Source organism: Alligator sinensis, unplaced genomic scaffold (genome assembly GCF_000455745.1).
Source record: "Alligator sinensis unplaced genomic scaffold, ASM45574v1 scaffold342_1, whole genome shotgun sequence".
Lineage (NCBI taxonomy): Eukaryota > Metazoa > Chordata > Crocodylia > Alligatoridae > Alligator > Alligator sinensis.
In genome coordinates, this window is record NW_005842126.1 from 1808840 (window position 1) to 1822502 (window position 13663).

The 13663-nt window shown below is 44.5% G+C and overlaps 1 protein-coding gene across 1 annotated transcript in view; it reads left to right on the top strand.

The window, feature by feature from the left end:
- Nucleotides 1-13663, top strand: part of E2F3 (E2F transcription factor 3) — a 41148-nt gene that overhangs the window by 21410 nt on the left and 6075 nt on the right. Inside the window, exons 3-6 of the mRNA XM_025205720.1 lie at nucleotides 791-902; nucleotides 3027-3246; nucleotides 3863-4021; nucleotides 12601-12715. Of these exons, the coding sequence (XP_025061505.1) occupies nucleotides 791-902; nucleotides 3027-3246; nucleotides 3863-4021; nucleotides 12601-12715 (606 nt within the window). The remainder of the gene's footprint in view (nucleotides 1-790; nucleotides 903-3026; nucleotides 3247-3862; nucleotides 4022-12600; nucleotides 12716-13663) is intronic.

A 13663-nucleotide genomic window follows, 5' to 3' on the forward strand; every position in this document is an offset into this window, starting at 1 on the left:
CCCCACTCACCTTTCCCTTCCCGCTCCCCTTCCCCCCTTCTTTCCTCCCATCTTCCCTGCCTCCTCCTCCTCCCTGCCGGCTGTTGCTGGGGGGGGCCCCACTACGGCCCTTCAGTTCCCACTGTCATGGCAGCTTTCTGCTGTGTGTCTGTCTGTTGGAGCACTCTGGCTGCTGAGACAACCAATCACGGTGCGAATAAAGCGTTACGCAAAGTCAGACTAAAAGGCTTTTATAATAGTAGAATTTACTGAATTGTTCACAGCTACCAAATCAAGTGGTACAAGTAAAATCTAACTTGCACAAATATTTGGCTAGGCTTTTGTTAATACAGAGAACCTTAAAGAATGTTTCAGTACGAAATGTAGTTGTACAAGTCAGTATGTTCGTGTCAGAGGTCACCCTTAATTTTGTAGCGTGTGCTCTAACTAGGACTTGCAGAACAGCGGGGAGCGGGGGGCTTTATTAGTATATTATACTTCAAGGAAGTCCTACTTGGATTAAAGACAGTCTTAAAGATGTCTCTATGTTGCTCCTTAAAATCAGTAGATCTAATTGCTTATCCAAATGTAGCCCTCAATATATCCCTTGAATGAAATACCTTAACCATGTTTAGGTACCAGGCAGTGCCCAAATCTAGGTATGGATAACGAGTATATAATCTAGACAGAAAGAGGTTGTTGTACGCAGTACATGACTTGTCTTCTCCCCCACACCTCTATTCTCTGCTTAATTAAAGTGTAGTATATTTTTATGATACTGTATCAGTAAAAAGTTTTTTCTTTTTAACAGGCAAAGCGAAGGCTGGAGCTAGGAGAGGGTGGTCACCAATATCTTGCTGAAGGGTTAAAAACCCCAAAAGGGAAAGGAAGAGCTGCAACAAGAAGTCCAGATAGTCCAAAAAGTAAGAGAACTTTCTGTTAGGCTCTATGGTGTAGAATTTTCAACAGCTTGCTTTGAGATGCCTAAAGAGATTTTGTACTTTATGACTTGCTGCCCTTTTTTAGAAACCTAAAAGATGCTCAGGAACATTAATCTGAATGAACTAATGTTGTGAATTTAAAGTGTATTACTTGAAACTCATTTAACCAATTTGGTTGAAGGAAAATCAAATTAAGGCCACTTCAATTTAGTGTTCACTCAGGGGTTTAATGAACTCTAAATCTGCTGTAAATTCACACACCTTTGATTCAGATTAAATTTCTAGCATATTCTAGTAGAGAGATTTCCTATGGAAATCTGCCAAAAGATTTAGGGCCAAATAGTCTCCTTCTGTAAATGAGTAGCTGAATATAGCTCTAGAGCAGGGCTGGGCAATTACTTAGGCCTGAGGGTCACACGGGGAGTTTTGATGAGCTATTTTGGGTCAAGTCAGCAGCCTCCCAAAACTCCCTATGGGGCTGTGGGTGGGGAACAGTGTTCAGGAACAGGAGTGGTGGGTGAGGCTGGGATCACAGGGCTGGGTCGCAGAGCGATGATAGTACCGGCCCCGGGCCTGCTCCCTACGTGCCCCTGCCCTCTGGGGTTGTAGTGTGGGGGACGTGTGTGTGTGTGTGTGTGTGTGTGTGTGTGTGTGTGTGGGAGGGGGGATGCCTGGATGCTAGGTCCCAGGAGCCTGTTGTGGGTGAGAGGAGAGGGGCGGGGGGCATACAGTAGAGCTTGCCCAGGTGGTGTGGTCCACGTTGCTCCTACAGTGCTCCGCATGGGGCCAAGCCCTGCCCGCTCACACTGGGGCAGCCCATGCCGCACTACTGATGATCCGTACAGCCCAGCTTGGCTGGGTGCTGTTCTGTTCCCCCCGCCTCCAGTGGCAGCTCTTGCCCCTGCAGTGCCAGGCCACACTGTTACCAATGGACAGACAGCTTCAGCCAGGCAGCTCCTGCCCCAGCATGCAGGGCTCCAGCTTCTGGGAAGGTGGCTGGGAGCTAAAGCTAGAGCCTCATGTGCTGGGGCAGAAACCACCCAACTGAAGCTGCCTGCACAGCATGGCAGGGGAAGGAACAGGAGCAGCTTCCAGCAGGGCTGTTCCCAGTGCGGCTGGAGCTGGCTGGGTGCTGCTCTGAGCCCCCTGCCTCCAGTGGCAGCTCCTGCTCCTACCTCTGCCACATTGTTCTGTGCCACTCCTGGTGGGTAGGCAGGCAGTTTCAGCTGGGCAGCTCCTGCCCCAGCATGCAGGGCTCTGTCTTCAGCTGCGGTGCTTTGAGATCCTTTCATGGTTGTCATGGGGTGCTATGCAATGTTAACAGTGTTGGGCATACAACCATCATTCACAAGATTAAACCCAGCAATTTCAAATAGAAATCAATAGCATAAAAAAATATTCAGACCTGTTGTGATCCTTCTGAGTTATTTTCAGCAGAATTACTTTATTATTTTTCTGTAGTCAAAAATCGAATGAAAGCTAAGAGCTGGGATTTTCTAAGGGATGTCATTAGACTCAAGGCACGCCTTGATGGACTCAAAAGCTTAAGAACCATTATGTTAGAGAGATCTCTTACAAGTTTAATAAGAATCTCATCTGATTCAGTTCAGTCTCTGAGACTCAAACTCTCATTTGATGGGCCCACTGAAAGGCACCAACTGTACATTAAACCCATTAATTATTATCTTACAACGGGGAAACTCAAACCACGAAGAAAAGTGACTGGCAGCTTGACAAAGGAGAGAGCTGCAGGAGGATAAACAGTGTTGCTGCCAAGATAATCAGATATAAAAACCCTATTGAGACATCAAATAACAATATTTTGCATAGACTTGGAAACATTCACTATGTATTTATCCATTGGGCTAATTTGAGGACTTTTAATTGATTTGTCCAAGTATCTTGATATTTGGAGAAGTACATCTTAAAATCCAACTAAATGTCCAGTGGCAGTAAAAGTTTAAGAGTGTTCTTTGCTAAAAAATGCAAGAAATCTCTGGAAAACATTATTGCTTCAGAGGCCACCTTTGGAACCAAGATGAGAGAATCCATTTGATAAACTCTTCTCTTTCTTCCTTGTTATTTATTTATTTATTTTTTATCAAGCTCCAAAATCTCCTTCAGAAAAGACTCGGTATGATACATCACTTGGTCTTCTTACAAAGAAATTCATTCAGCTGCTAAGCCAGTCTCCAGATGGGGTCTTGGATTTGAACAGAGCAGCAGAGGTCCTCAAGGTGCAAAAAAGGAGGATTTATGATATCACCAATGTATTGGAAGGCATCCATCTCATTAAGAAAAAATCCAAAAACAACATTCAGTGGATGTGAGTATTCACCATCCTTTTCCATTCCTCCTGGCTGATTTCACTGTCATAAAGCATCAGTGTTTCCCCTGTCTTGGCTCTTGCCCTTGCCCTCCAGCTCCCAGCAATCATCCAAGAGGCCTTCTACCAGGAGAAAAGTTTTTTTATGTTAATTACTTGATCGCTTTTTAATATCTGATATGCTTCTAGTAAGGAAATTCAGGTATGCCACTGTAGATAGAAACCAGAATTCATTCTGAATGTTGGTTTATTATGGTTCTGTGTGTGTAAAAATTTTCTTCCTGGCTGTTTTTGTGGAATACAGAGTAGAATTTTGTAAGTGTACAGAAATGCTAACATTTTTCCATGTTCATGACTCATTCACTGTGTGTTGATAAGCTATAATTACTGAATATTGCCTTTGTTATGTTTCAGAATATATTTTCATTTTAAAGCAATATCTTCTCTGAAGAGCCTGGTTCATATTGGCAGGCCTTAAGCAGGTTTATGGGTGGAGGCTGTAGTAATCAAGGTGTATCATTGCAAGTCCTACCTTTCCCTCAGGCACCTTCCCTCCCACAGTATAGCATCAAGTTCTTTGAATGTTTATGAGGAATCTATATTCTTTGATTTGTAGGGGCTGCAGTCTGTCTGATGACGGGGGCATGCTGGCGCAATGTCAAGGCCTGTCAAAGGAGGTGACTGAACTCAATCAGGAAGAGAAGAAACTGGATGAATTAATCCAAAGCTGCACCCTGGACCTCAAGCTGCTAACAGAGGATTCAGAGAATCAGAGATATCCTTTATTCGCACAATTTCTAGAGAAGGCCATTCTTCCTTGTCCCCTCCAGACAGGCTGGGAGGACACTTTAAAGCAGAAAAGAGTGACACAAAGCTTCACAAGTTCATGCCAAAAGAGAATTTACTGTGGCTTAGTGCAGATGTATACAAAAAGCCACTTACAGCCATTATAAATTTATACATTTAGCATTTCTGAAGTATAAAAAATGTTGGCATATGGAGAGGTCCTGAAATATCCATGTTCACATAAAGTAGGGCCAAGAATTCAGCTGTTTAATATGTGTGCAGTGAAGCCAAAATGTTTCGCTAAGTAAAAGCATGTCCTTTAAAACACTACTCTTGCTGGACTATTCAGAGCCCAAAGCCAAACCCATTTTTTTTTTTTGCAAAAATAAGCAGACTTTATGTATGTTTTCAAATTCTAGTGCTTGCGTGTGTTCATTGCTTAATATATGCACAAATATGAAAGAAAATTAATATATTTATACTTTTCAAAAGCTATAATGGATTGAACACTAGGAAGGCAAGGTTGGAACTTTAGTTTGAAACTTACTGCATTGTTCCCTGCCCATACTAATACATGCCCCATAAATATCTAGAATAGATATACTTTAAAATACATTCTTAACTTTAATAGCAATAGTGAGTTGGGGAAGATTCATATGAATTTCTTGTATTTGTACAGCTGTTACCTGTAAATTAACCACTTCTTATGTTTTCTACCATTTTCATACATATGTAAAGGATCTTAATTGCATATGGTGTACTTAAAATAAGTCTATACTTTAAACTTTACGGCAACAGTACACGAGAGAGCTGCATTTATTGCCTGTTCTAAGGAAAGCAAATAATGGTGGTGTTTCGTATCATTGTGGTTAACTCTGTAAATCTTGACTTTGTAACCAGGCACTCTGTACAGAAAGACCCACAATTGGAAAAGGCATTTGATCTGTAAATTGAGGGCTGGGAATTATTCCATGATCTAAAGCAGCAGCACTGCTGTAGATGAGAGCTTAGAACCACAAAGGGATTTAGTCCCGGATGTTGCAACACCTAATCTTTAGGCTACATTTCCTGCAGTGGACTCCACAGTTCTGAGTTAGATACTGAAGGCCTGGGGATAGTTAAGTGCCTCTGAATGGGAGTCTCAACAACCAGGCTGCTAAATAGGAAACTGCCAACAGTGGCCAGTAGGGAACATAGAAGGGAGGATTATGTCTTCAGTCCCGCCTTTCATGTGGTTTTAAGTGCTGAACTCTCAGTTGCAGGGAAGTGCCCATGATGGAGAATCATAAAGCTGGCAGGGACCTTGGAGGTCATCTGGCCCAACCTCTTGCACATTTGCAGGATGTGCTATTCCTAAACCATCTTGGATAAATGACTGTCCAGCCCCATCTGGAAAACTTGCAATGGTGAAATGCTACACATGCCTGAGCAGCTTGTCCCATTGTTCTTGTGGGTGGAAAAGTTGGAGTTCACAGCCCCAAACCTTCTCCTGGATTTAAGTGCCTAACTCAGTCCTTTCAAAAGACATGGGGTTAGTTGGTTTTGATTTTGCATCTGGCCTTGTTAATTGGTTTTGTGTTTATTAGACTAGTAGTGGTGCCCTCCTTTATGCAGTATCCTTGCAGTTGCAGTACTCTCCCAAAAGATCTGGACTCCGTCCTCAACCTCGAACGGGCTGATACCCATACCTCCCCCTTCACTGGCAAGTGCCCTGACCACCAGACTTCCAGTTGGGCTGGTGTGAAATTCTTATATAAGTTATCTTACTGCTGATCTGGTTCCATATTTTACATTTAGGAAGTAGGGTTCAGAACCCAGAACTCGCGTCTTCTCAGCTGAGTGCCATTAACACTGGGCTGCCAAGTCTTGCTTTCTCTTTCTGGTCCAATGAACCTGGAATTTTTTTTTCCGCAAACTGGAAAAGTTTCATTAGGAGGAGGCAGTGCCCCACCCCAGCCTCATTTTAGTCTATTCTGGTAGATGGAGCAATTGCCAGGGAGGTGGGAGATGTTGGTTTGTACCCCATGATGAGGACATGGAAATAGGATCTCTTTCATCCTGGGTGGATGCTGTAGCCACTAAGCTAGCAGACAGAAGAGGGACGTAACTGTCAGCACTGCTTTTGAAAGAATGTGGCTTTGGCTGCTGTGTTTTTTGCAGTACGCATTCATGGAAGCATGCTCTGAGAACATCTACCAGACTGTGCCCCCTGGAGGATGTCAGTGAAGGAATAATTTACCAAGAATTCCTGGACACTAGGGCTGTGCGAAGTTTGGTGGCCGATTCGATTCGGAGGAGATTCGGCGGCCAAATCTCCGAATCAAATCGGAGACCAATTAAAAGATCCGAATAGAATTGGAAGCCTCTGAATCGATTTGGAAAAGATTTGGCACCAATTCGGAGATTCAGCCATAGACTAAACCGGCAGCAGTCCTCACCACACTGGACACAGCTGTCTCCAGCTGGTAAGTCTGTTGTGGGCGGAGTGGGGAGGGAAGGGGCGCGGGGGGACAAATCAACGCCCCCACAGCGAGGGAGGGATTGGGGTTGGGGCTGGGACAAGCTCCCCAGCTGGGGTGCAGGGGGCGCAGGACTGAGGGAGGGGGGCTCCCACCACTGCGCGGCACGGGTTCAGGAGGGCATGGGAGCAGGCGTATGCCCCCCGAATCTGCACGGGGCAGGCTGGGCCAGTGTGCACTCTGGGAGGCTAGCCCCAGCCACAGCCTGGAGTGCAGCCCTGGCTCTGCCTGTCCCGCAGAGGGCAGTGGAGTGGGGCCTATGGCCCCTCCTCAATTCAAGTGCACATGCCCACTGCCATGCCCTGCTGCTGCTTGCCCAGCTGGGGCAGAGCCACGGCTTGTCCGGGAGGTGCGGGGAGGCTGGGCAAGCGGTGGGAGGACATCGCCTCCACTCCCAGTGCCTTCCGCTGCCCATCTGAAGTACAGCCCAGCCCGCTCCGTGTATATCCGGGGGCACATGCTTGCTCCCATGCGCTCCCCGACCAGTGGCGTGGGCAGTGGCGGGGGCCCTTCCCTCCCCCTTCTACCGACCACAACAGACTTGCCAGCTGGAAGCAACTGTGTCCAGTGTGGTGAGGACTGCTGGCTGTTCAGTCTATGGCCAAATCTTTGGATCGGAATTGGCCGAATCAAATCAGGACAGCGATCTTAGAGATCAGGACAGGCCTCTTAGAGACCTCCATAGTAGGGGAGAGCACCACCTCCCTTCGAAGCTCATTGCAGATTTTGGCAACCCTGACTGTAAAGAATTTTTTCTTAATGTCTAATCTAAATCTGCTCTCCATCAGTTTATGGCTGTTGTTCCTAGTAACCCCAAGGGGCGCCCTGGTAAACATTGTCACCTACTCTTTGCTGTTCCCCGCCATGATGAATTTGTAGACAGCCACAAGATCCCCTCTCAGGCTTCTTTTGCTGAGGCTGAAGAGATTCAGGTCCCTCAATATCTCCTCGTAGGATCTTACCTGCAGGCCCTTAACCATATGAGTAGCCCTCCTCTAGACCCTCTCAAGGTTATCTACATCCCTCTTGAAGTGCAGTGCCCAGAGCTGGATGCAGTACTCCAGCTGCAGTCTTACCAATGCCGCATAGAGGGGAAGTATCACCTCCTTAGACCTGTTCACAATGCACGTTTTAATGCATGAAGGAGTGCGGTTGGCCTTATCACTTTGTTACATTGATGACTCATGTTCATTTTGGAGTCGACTATGACTCAGAGATCCCTTTCTGCTGCTGTGCTGCTTAGAAAGTCACCTCTCAGACTGTAGGTGTGTTGGTGATTCTTTCTCCCTAGATGCAACACTTTGCACTTATCTTTGTTAAACTGCATCCTATCCTGATCTGCCCACTTTCCCAATCTGTTCAAATCCGCCTGAATCTGCTTCCTGCCCTCCGGTGTGTTTACTTTCCCCCATAATTTGGTATCATCCATGAATGTGGACAGAGTGCTTTCCACGTCCTCATCCAAGTCACTGATGAAGATACTGAACAGCACTGGTCCAAGGACCGAACCTTGGGGAACTCCAGCGCCCACATTTTCCAGGTCAAAAACTACCCATCCACCACCACCCTCCCATAAGCCAATTCACCCACCTGACCATGTAATAATCTAGGTCACAACCACTTTAATATATTCGTAAGAATGGGATGCAACACTGTATCAAAGGCCTTTTTAAAATCCAAGTAGATAACATCTACCTCAACTCCTACATCTAAGCAATTTGTGACCTGGTTGTAAAAAGAAACAAAGTTAGTCAGGCAGGATCTACCTGCTGTGAAGCCATGCTGGTTGCCCTTCAGCATTATTTTTCCTATTGGACTCCCGCTAATGAGATCCTTAATAATTTTTTCAAAGCTTTTCCCAAGGATAGTGGTGAGGCTAACGGGCCTATAGTTACCCAGATCATCCTTTCTCCCCTTCTTGAAAATAGGGGCTTAGGTGTCTCTGTACTAATGCTAGGAGCATGGGGGACAAGCAGGAGGAACTCACACTCCTGCTTGCAAACAAAGACTTCGACCTGGTTGGGTTAACAGAAACCTGGTGGGACCCTACCCATGATTGAGGGCTGTAGGCTGTACAGATGAGACCGAGTGGGGGAGAAAGAGGGGGTGGGGCACATTGCTCTTTATCTTAAGGAGCAATACACAACTTCATTATTCAAGATGGGATCAGAAGGGGGGCAAATTGAAGCACTGTGGGTCAGAAGGGGGTCAGAGTGAAAGGGACTTGGTAGTGGAGGTGTATTACAGAGCACCACACCAGGAGGATGAGTTAGACCTGGAATTCTTGAGGCAGCTCTCAGAGAAGGTACACTCAAGGGTCATGGGTGACCTAAACTACCCTGACATCTGCTGGGAGGAGCAATCAGCTAGATCTGCCTGTTCATGAAGGTTCCTAACCGGCACACAGGACCTTCACCTAATGCAGGAGGTATATGGTCCCACTAGGGGAAATGCCTTACTGGGCTTGGTGCTTGCTACAGGGGATGACCTGGTGGGTGATTTGCAGATACAGGGTAACCTAGGAGATAGCGACCACCAATTGTTAGAATTCACTATCCGGCGAAAGGTGGGAAAGATCATTTGTAGGGCAGAAGTGCTAGACTTCAGAAAGGCTAACTTCAATGAGCTCAGGAGATTAGTAAGTGAGGCGCTGAAGGGCAAGAGCATTGGTGAGATGGGAGTCCAGGGAGGGTGGGCATTCCTCAAGCCTCAAGAGAGTGATCCTTCAGGCACAAAAGGGACCATACTAGTGCACATAAAGGGAAGCAAAAGAGCCAAGAAACCCTCTTGGCTGAACAGGGAAATCCAGGAGAGCCTAGGGGAAAAAAGAGGTATACAGACTGTGGTAGCCACCAAAGAGGAGTATACCTGCTTGGCTCGTACTTGCAGGGAGTCAGTTAGGAAGGCCAAAGCAGAAATGGAACTTAGGCTGGCAACCAAAATTAAAGAGTCCTTCTTTAGGTACATAGGGAGCAAAAAGAATGCATGGTAACGTAGGACCCCTACAGGACAGGCTAGGGCAACTGGTAACAGATAGGAGGGATAAAGCTGAGCTCCTAAATGAGTTCTTTGCATCTGTATTCCTGAGCACAGATGAAGACATTTCTCCCAGAGGGGCCAAAGACAGGCACAAGAGGGACTCCAAGCCACCAACAGTTAGCGCTGACCAATATTCATGACTCAGACCAATATAGACTGATGTGAAAGTGCAATACTAAACAGAGGTCTGACCCTGACTGTCAGGTCTCAATAAAGTTTTTTGCTTGTCCCTCTAAAGACTGATAAAGAGTAACATATCGTCTGCTTAAGTAACTGAGAAGCTTGTTTTAGTAGTTCTTTTAATCTGAGAGGACAGATTTTTTTTGCTTTTAAACAGCTGTTTCTTTGGTGAGGTGCTAGGTTGCCATTTATGTCCAGCCTGTGAGAGAGACCTATTGTCTTTTACTAGTAGAATTAAAAAATAATTTTTCTTTAAGTGAATTGGAATATGATTTCCATGAATTGCTTTTGTGGAAATTGCAGTTTTCCTTCAACTGCTCAAGCTGTAAATGGAGTTGGAAGCAATAAAGAGAATTTTCAGACCTTTAAAACATTGGGAAAATTTGGATATCTGAGAAGACTGGTGAATATGCTGCATAATGCATTGCCTTTTAGGAGATGGGTTCGATTTCAACCCAAACCTTTTATGAGAAAAAGTTGCTACCATGTGATTTGCTGGTTTAAGCTCATACCATATGAAATAAGACTGCTATGATTTACTCTTAGGTATCCAGGTTGTAGCCATATTGGTCTAGAGGCAAAAGGAATCAGACCTCGTGATAGAGGTGATATCTTTTATTAGACCAACTAGATGTTTGCAAAAAAAACCCTTTATTTGCAAGCTTTCAGTTACAAGCACCCTTCTTCAGGCATAGGAGAAAAGATGGTAAAAGTTCTCCTAGGTAGAACTGAAAGTTTGTATTTCATAAGAGTTGAAGGTGTGGTAAAATCTCCTGTTTTTACTCTTTGCCTTTGTGACAAATTTCTGTAGAGAGGTAAATGACCTTTTATCTGTCATTTTGCTTCCAGAGAAGTTCAGTCCAAGCTAGGTTTAAGATATCTGGGTGAAATAACTCTTCACTTTTGCAACCCTGAGCAATGTGTTAGCAAATAACAAAAATAAAGACCCTGAAGTACTTGTGTGTTGACCATGAATGTTTCCTGTTCTGAATAGAAATTATCTCATGTCTTGGACTAACCATGTAGTTGGGATAAAGTTTAGACAAGCTTTTGAATGCAAGCCATTTTCCCTCAGGTGTAATCCTAAGGTTTAGGAAGTATCTAGTCAGACATGAGAGAGAATGTCTTACATTCGAAAGCTTGTCTGACTTTATCCCAACTACATAGTTGGTCCAATAAAATATATCACTTATAAATCCTTGCTTATGACATAATTTCTGGACCATCATGGCTACAACATCATACTTACACTGTCTATTCTGAATAGACAGACAAACTGATATCCAAGTTACACAGTTTGGTGACATCCCACTATGTGGTACAATATGAAAGCTGACCATAGTGAATGGTCTGTGAATAACCAGTCCAAGGGTGGTCGTGATGCCCCCTGGTGGCTCCGTGACCATGCCCCACTCTGCCCCTAGGGCACCTTCCCTTCTCACCTGCCCTGCCTTGATGGTATAATGATAAATAGGGACGCTGCCCATGGGCCTTTGCATGGCCCTAGTTCCACTGCTAGGGTCCCCGGCATCCTACTGAGCCTCACTGGTCCTCGGGCCCCTCACTGGGCTGCTCAGGTTAACTGTACCTTGCAGGGCACCCAAAACCTTAAGGACTACTTGCGTGGATCTAAATCCTCCCCTATACCACACACCAGGCCTTGCTGGTCACCAGGCTTCTGGCCCCCATTTGCTGGGCCCCTGTATGACTGCATCTCTCTTTGGCAGCGGGCCCCTGGCCGCTGTGTAGCTGCTGCCTTGCACTCTGCCCACTCTGGGCTCAATTACTGCTCAAGCCTTGAGCCTGTCCCTGGCTCCCTAAGCCTCAGTGTTCCTGCAGGCAGTAAAGCAATCAGACTCATGTTCCTGGGCGCCTCGCCTGGGCAGGAGCATCTAACCCCACAACTAGCAGGGCTAGATTAGCTTGCCAGCCCAAGCCCCCAGGTTTATGTGCTCCCAGGGCTCTGCCCCTTTCCAGTCAGATGACTGCCTGGGCTGGCTGTAGGTGCCTGCTAATTGTCTCATTTGCCTGTTGCCCCAGCAGCCTGCAGCTGCTACACCCTGCCTAGTCTGCAGAACTCCCTGGCTGGGCTGCTGCTTTTAAAGGAACAGAGAGACCCCAGGCTCTGTTACAGTATACTAAATTAAAAAAAAAAACAACGTTATTTACATTACTTTCCTTTCTCAAGAAGGTAGTTGGATAACTGTTGCTTGTTTTTTATGCTTGGGAGTCTACAAATTATATGCACTGGCCACTTCATTACAACTTCTGTTTTTAATCAACCTGGATGATCTTCAGAACTCAGGGTATAAAAAGTAGAGATTAGAAATCACATAGGCAGGAAAAAAAGGACAAAGGATTTCCTAAAAAATAATTACTGAATAATTAAATATCTAAATTGTAATAAAATGACAGTTGTAGTTGTTTTTAAAAGGTGCGTTCTGTACATGCATATTACATATATTTGAAAATTACCATCAATTTTTGCAGTTCATAGTTCTGTGTAACTTGTTTGCACATATGTTGAAATTCTCTGCAAGATGTTGAGTAATAATGGGTTGGGTGGTTTTTAAAACGTATGTAATTCTACACACACACCAGGTTGACTATAGACAGCTGTACTTAAGATGGGAATGAAACTACCTTTTTTGTTTCCTTTTTTTGGTTTGTTTGTTGTTTTTTTGCTCAAAATGGCATCATTTGTATTTGACTGAAACTAACATCCAAATTTGACAGTATGAGGGAACAACATTTATCAGATCAGTTTCTGCAGAAACCTTCAGTTTGAATATACTGGTTTGGTTGGAAAAAATTTCTTAACACTGATTACGTTAGCTTATGTTACATATCAAGATATTAGAAAAATTAGTGGCCTTAAAGACCAAACTGTTATAGTTGTGAAAGCTCCTCCAGAAACAAGACTTGAAGTGCCTGACCCGGTGGAGGTAAGAGCATAGTGGCTTTTCTTATTCCATACTAAGTTTTTATCTATAGCTGGATGTGTTTGTGACTTTCTGTAGCATCGAGTTGGGTCATTATTGATATATATATAGTCCTTTATTCATCCTTCTTGAAGACTGGAGGGGGAGGGCTTTTTTTTTTAAACCTGAAGGCAGTTACATAATCAAACTGTCAATTACATAGCAGATACTAATCTTTATATTTCTCCTACTCCTTTTCTGGATTATCACAGTTGTGCTTTTTGATTCTTGCTCCTCCAAAACAATTCATTATCTTTTTCAATTTTTTTCGTAAAGAAAAATCCTCTCCATAATTGCATGTAATTCCTCACTGTAAACTTGTAGCATTTTAAAGTGTACCAGTCCTGCTTCCTGCAAAACTTGTTTAATCTTATATAAACTCTTTGATCATTGCCTTCTTCTTCTCCCTTCAGCGTTTCCCTGTTATCCCTTAACTTTACCAAAATCTGACTTTACTTTATTGTGACCCATCATTCCACTTTAATAGATTTGCTGTTGCTGTGATTTTGACCTGGGAGGAATTTCCCTCCCACTCTGCCCATCACAGATAGGTCTTCCTTTAGAAATCCACTCTGCTTGTTTTAATCTGCTCTGTCCATCCACTGGCCATCTTCTGTCACCCTTGCCTTTTCCACACGGGCTACTGGCTGCCAGATTACCAGAGTATGATGTCTGGTTATACTTCTTCCTTCTTCAGTTTTATTTTTTTCCCGTTATCTCAAATAATTCAAAACTCCAAATTGATTGTCTAATATGAGTCAGGATTTTCCCATTTAATTTACCTGATGTCACAGATGCAGACTGACCTGCATTTCAGACTGTCCACTCAGGCAACTGGTCTGCTTCCTTATCTCTCCCTCCTGAGTTCAACCCCTCTGGATCTAGACATCTGGTTGGCAGCCCCACTCTTTC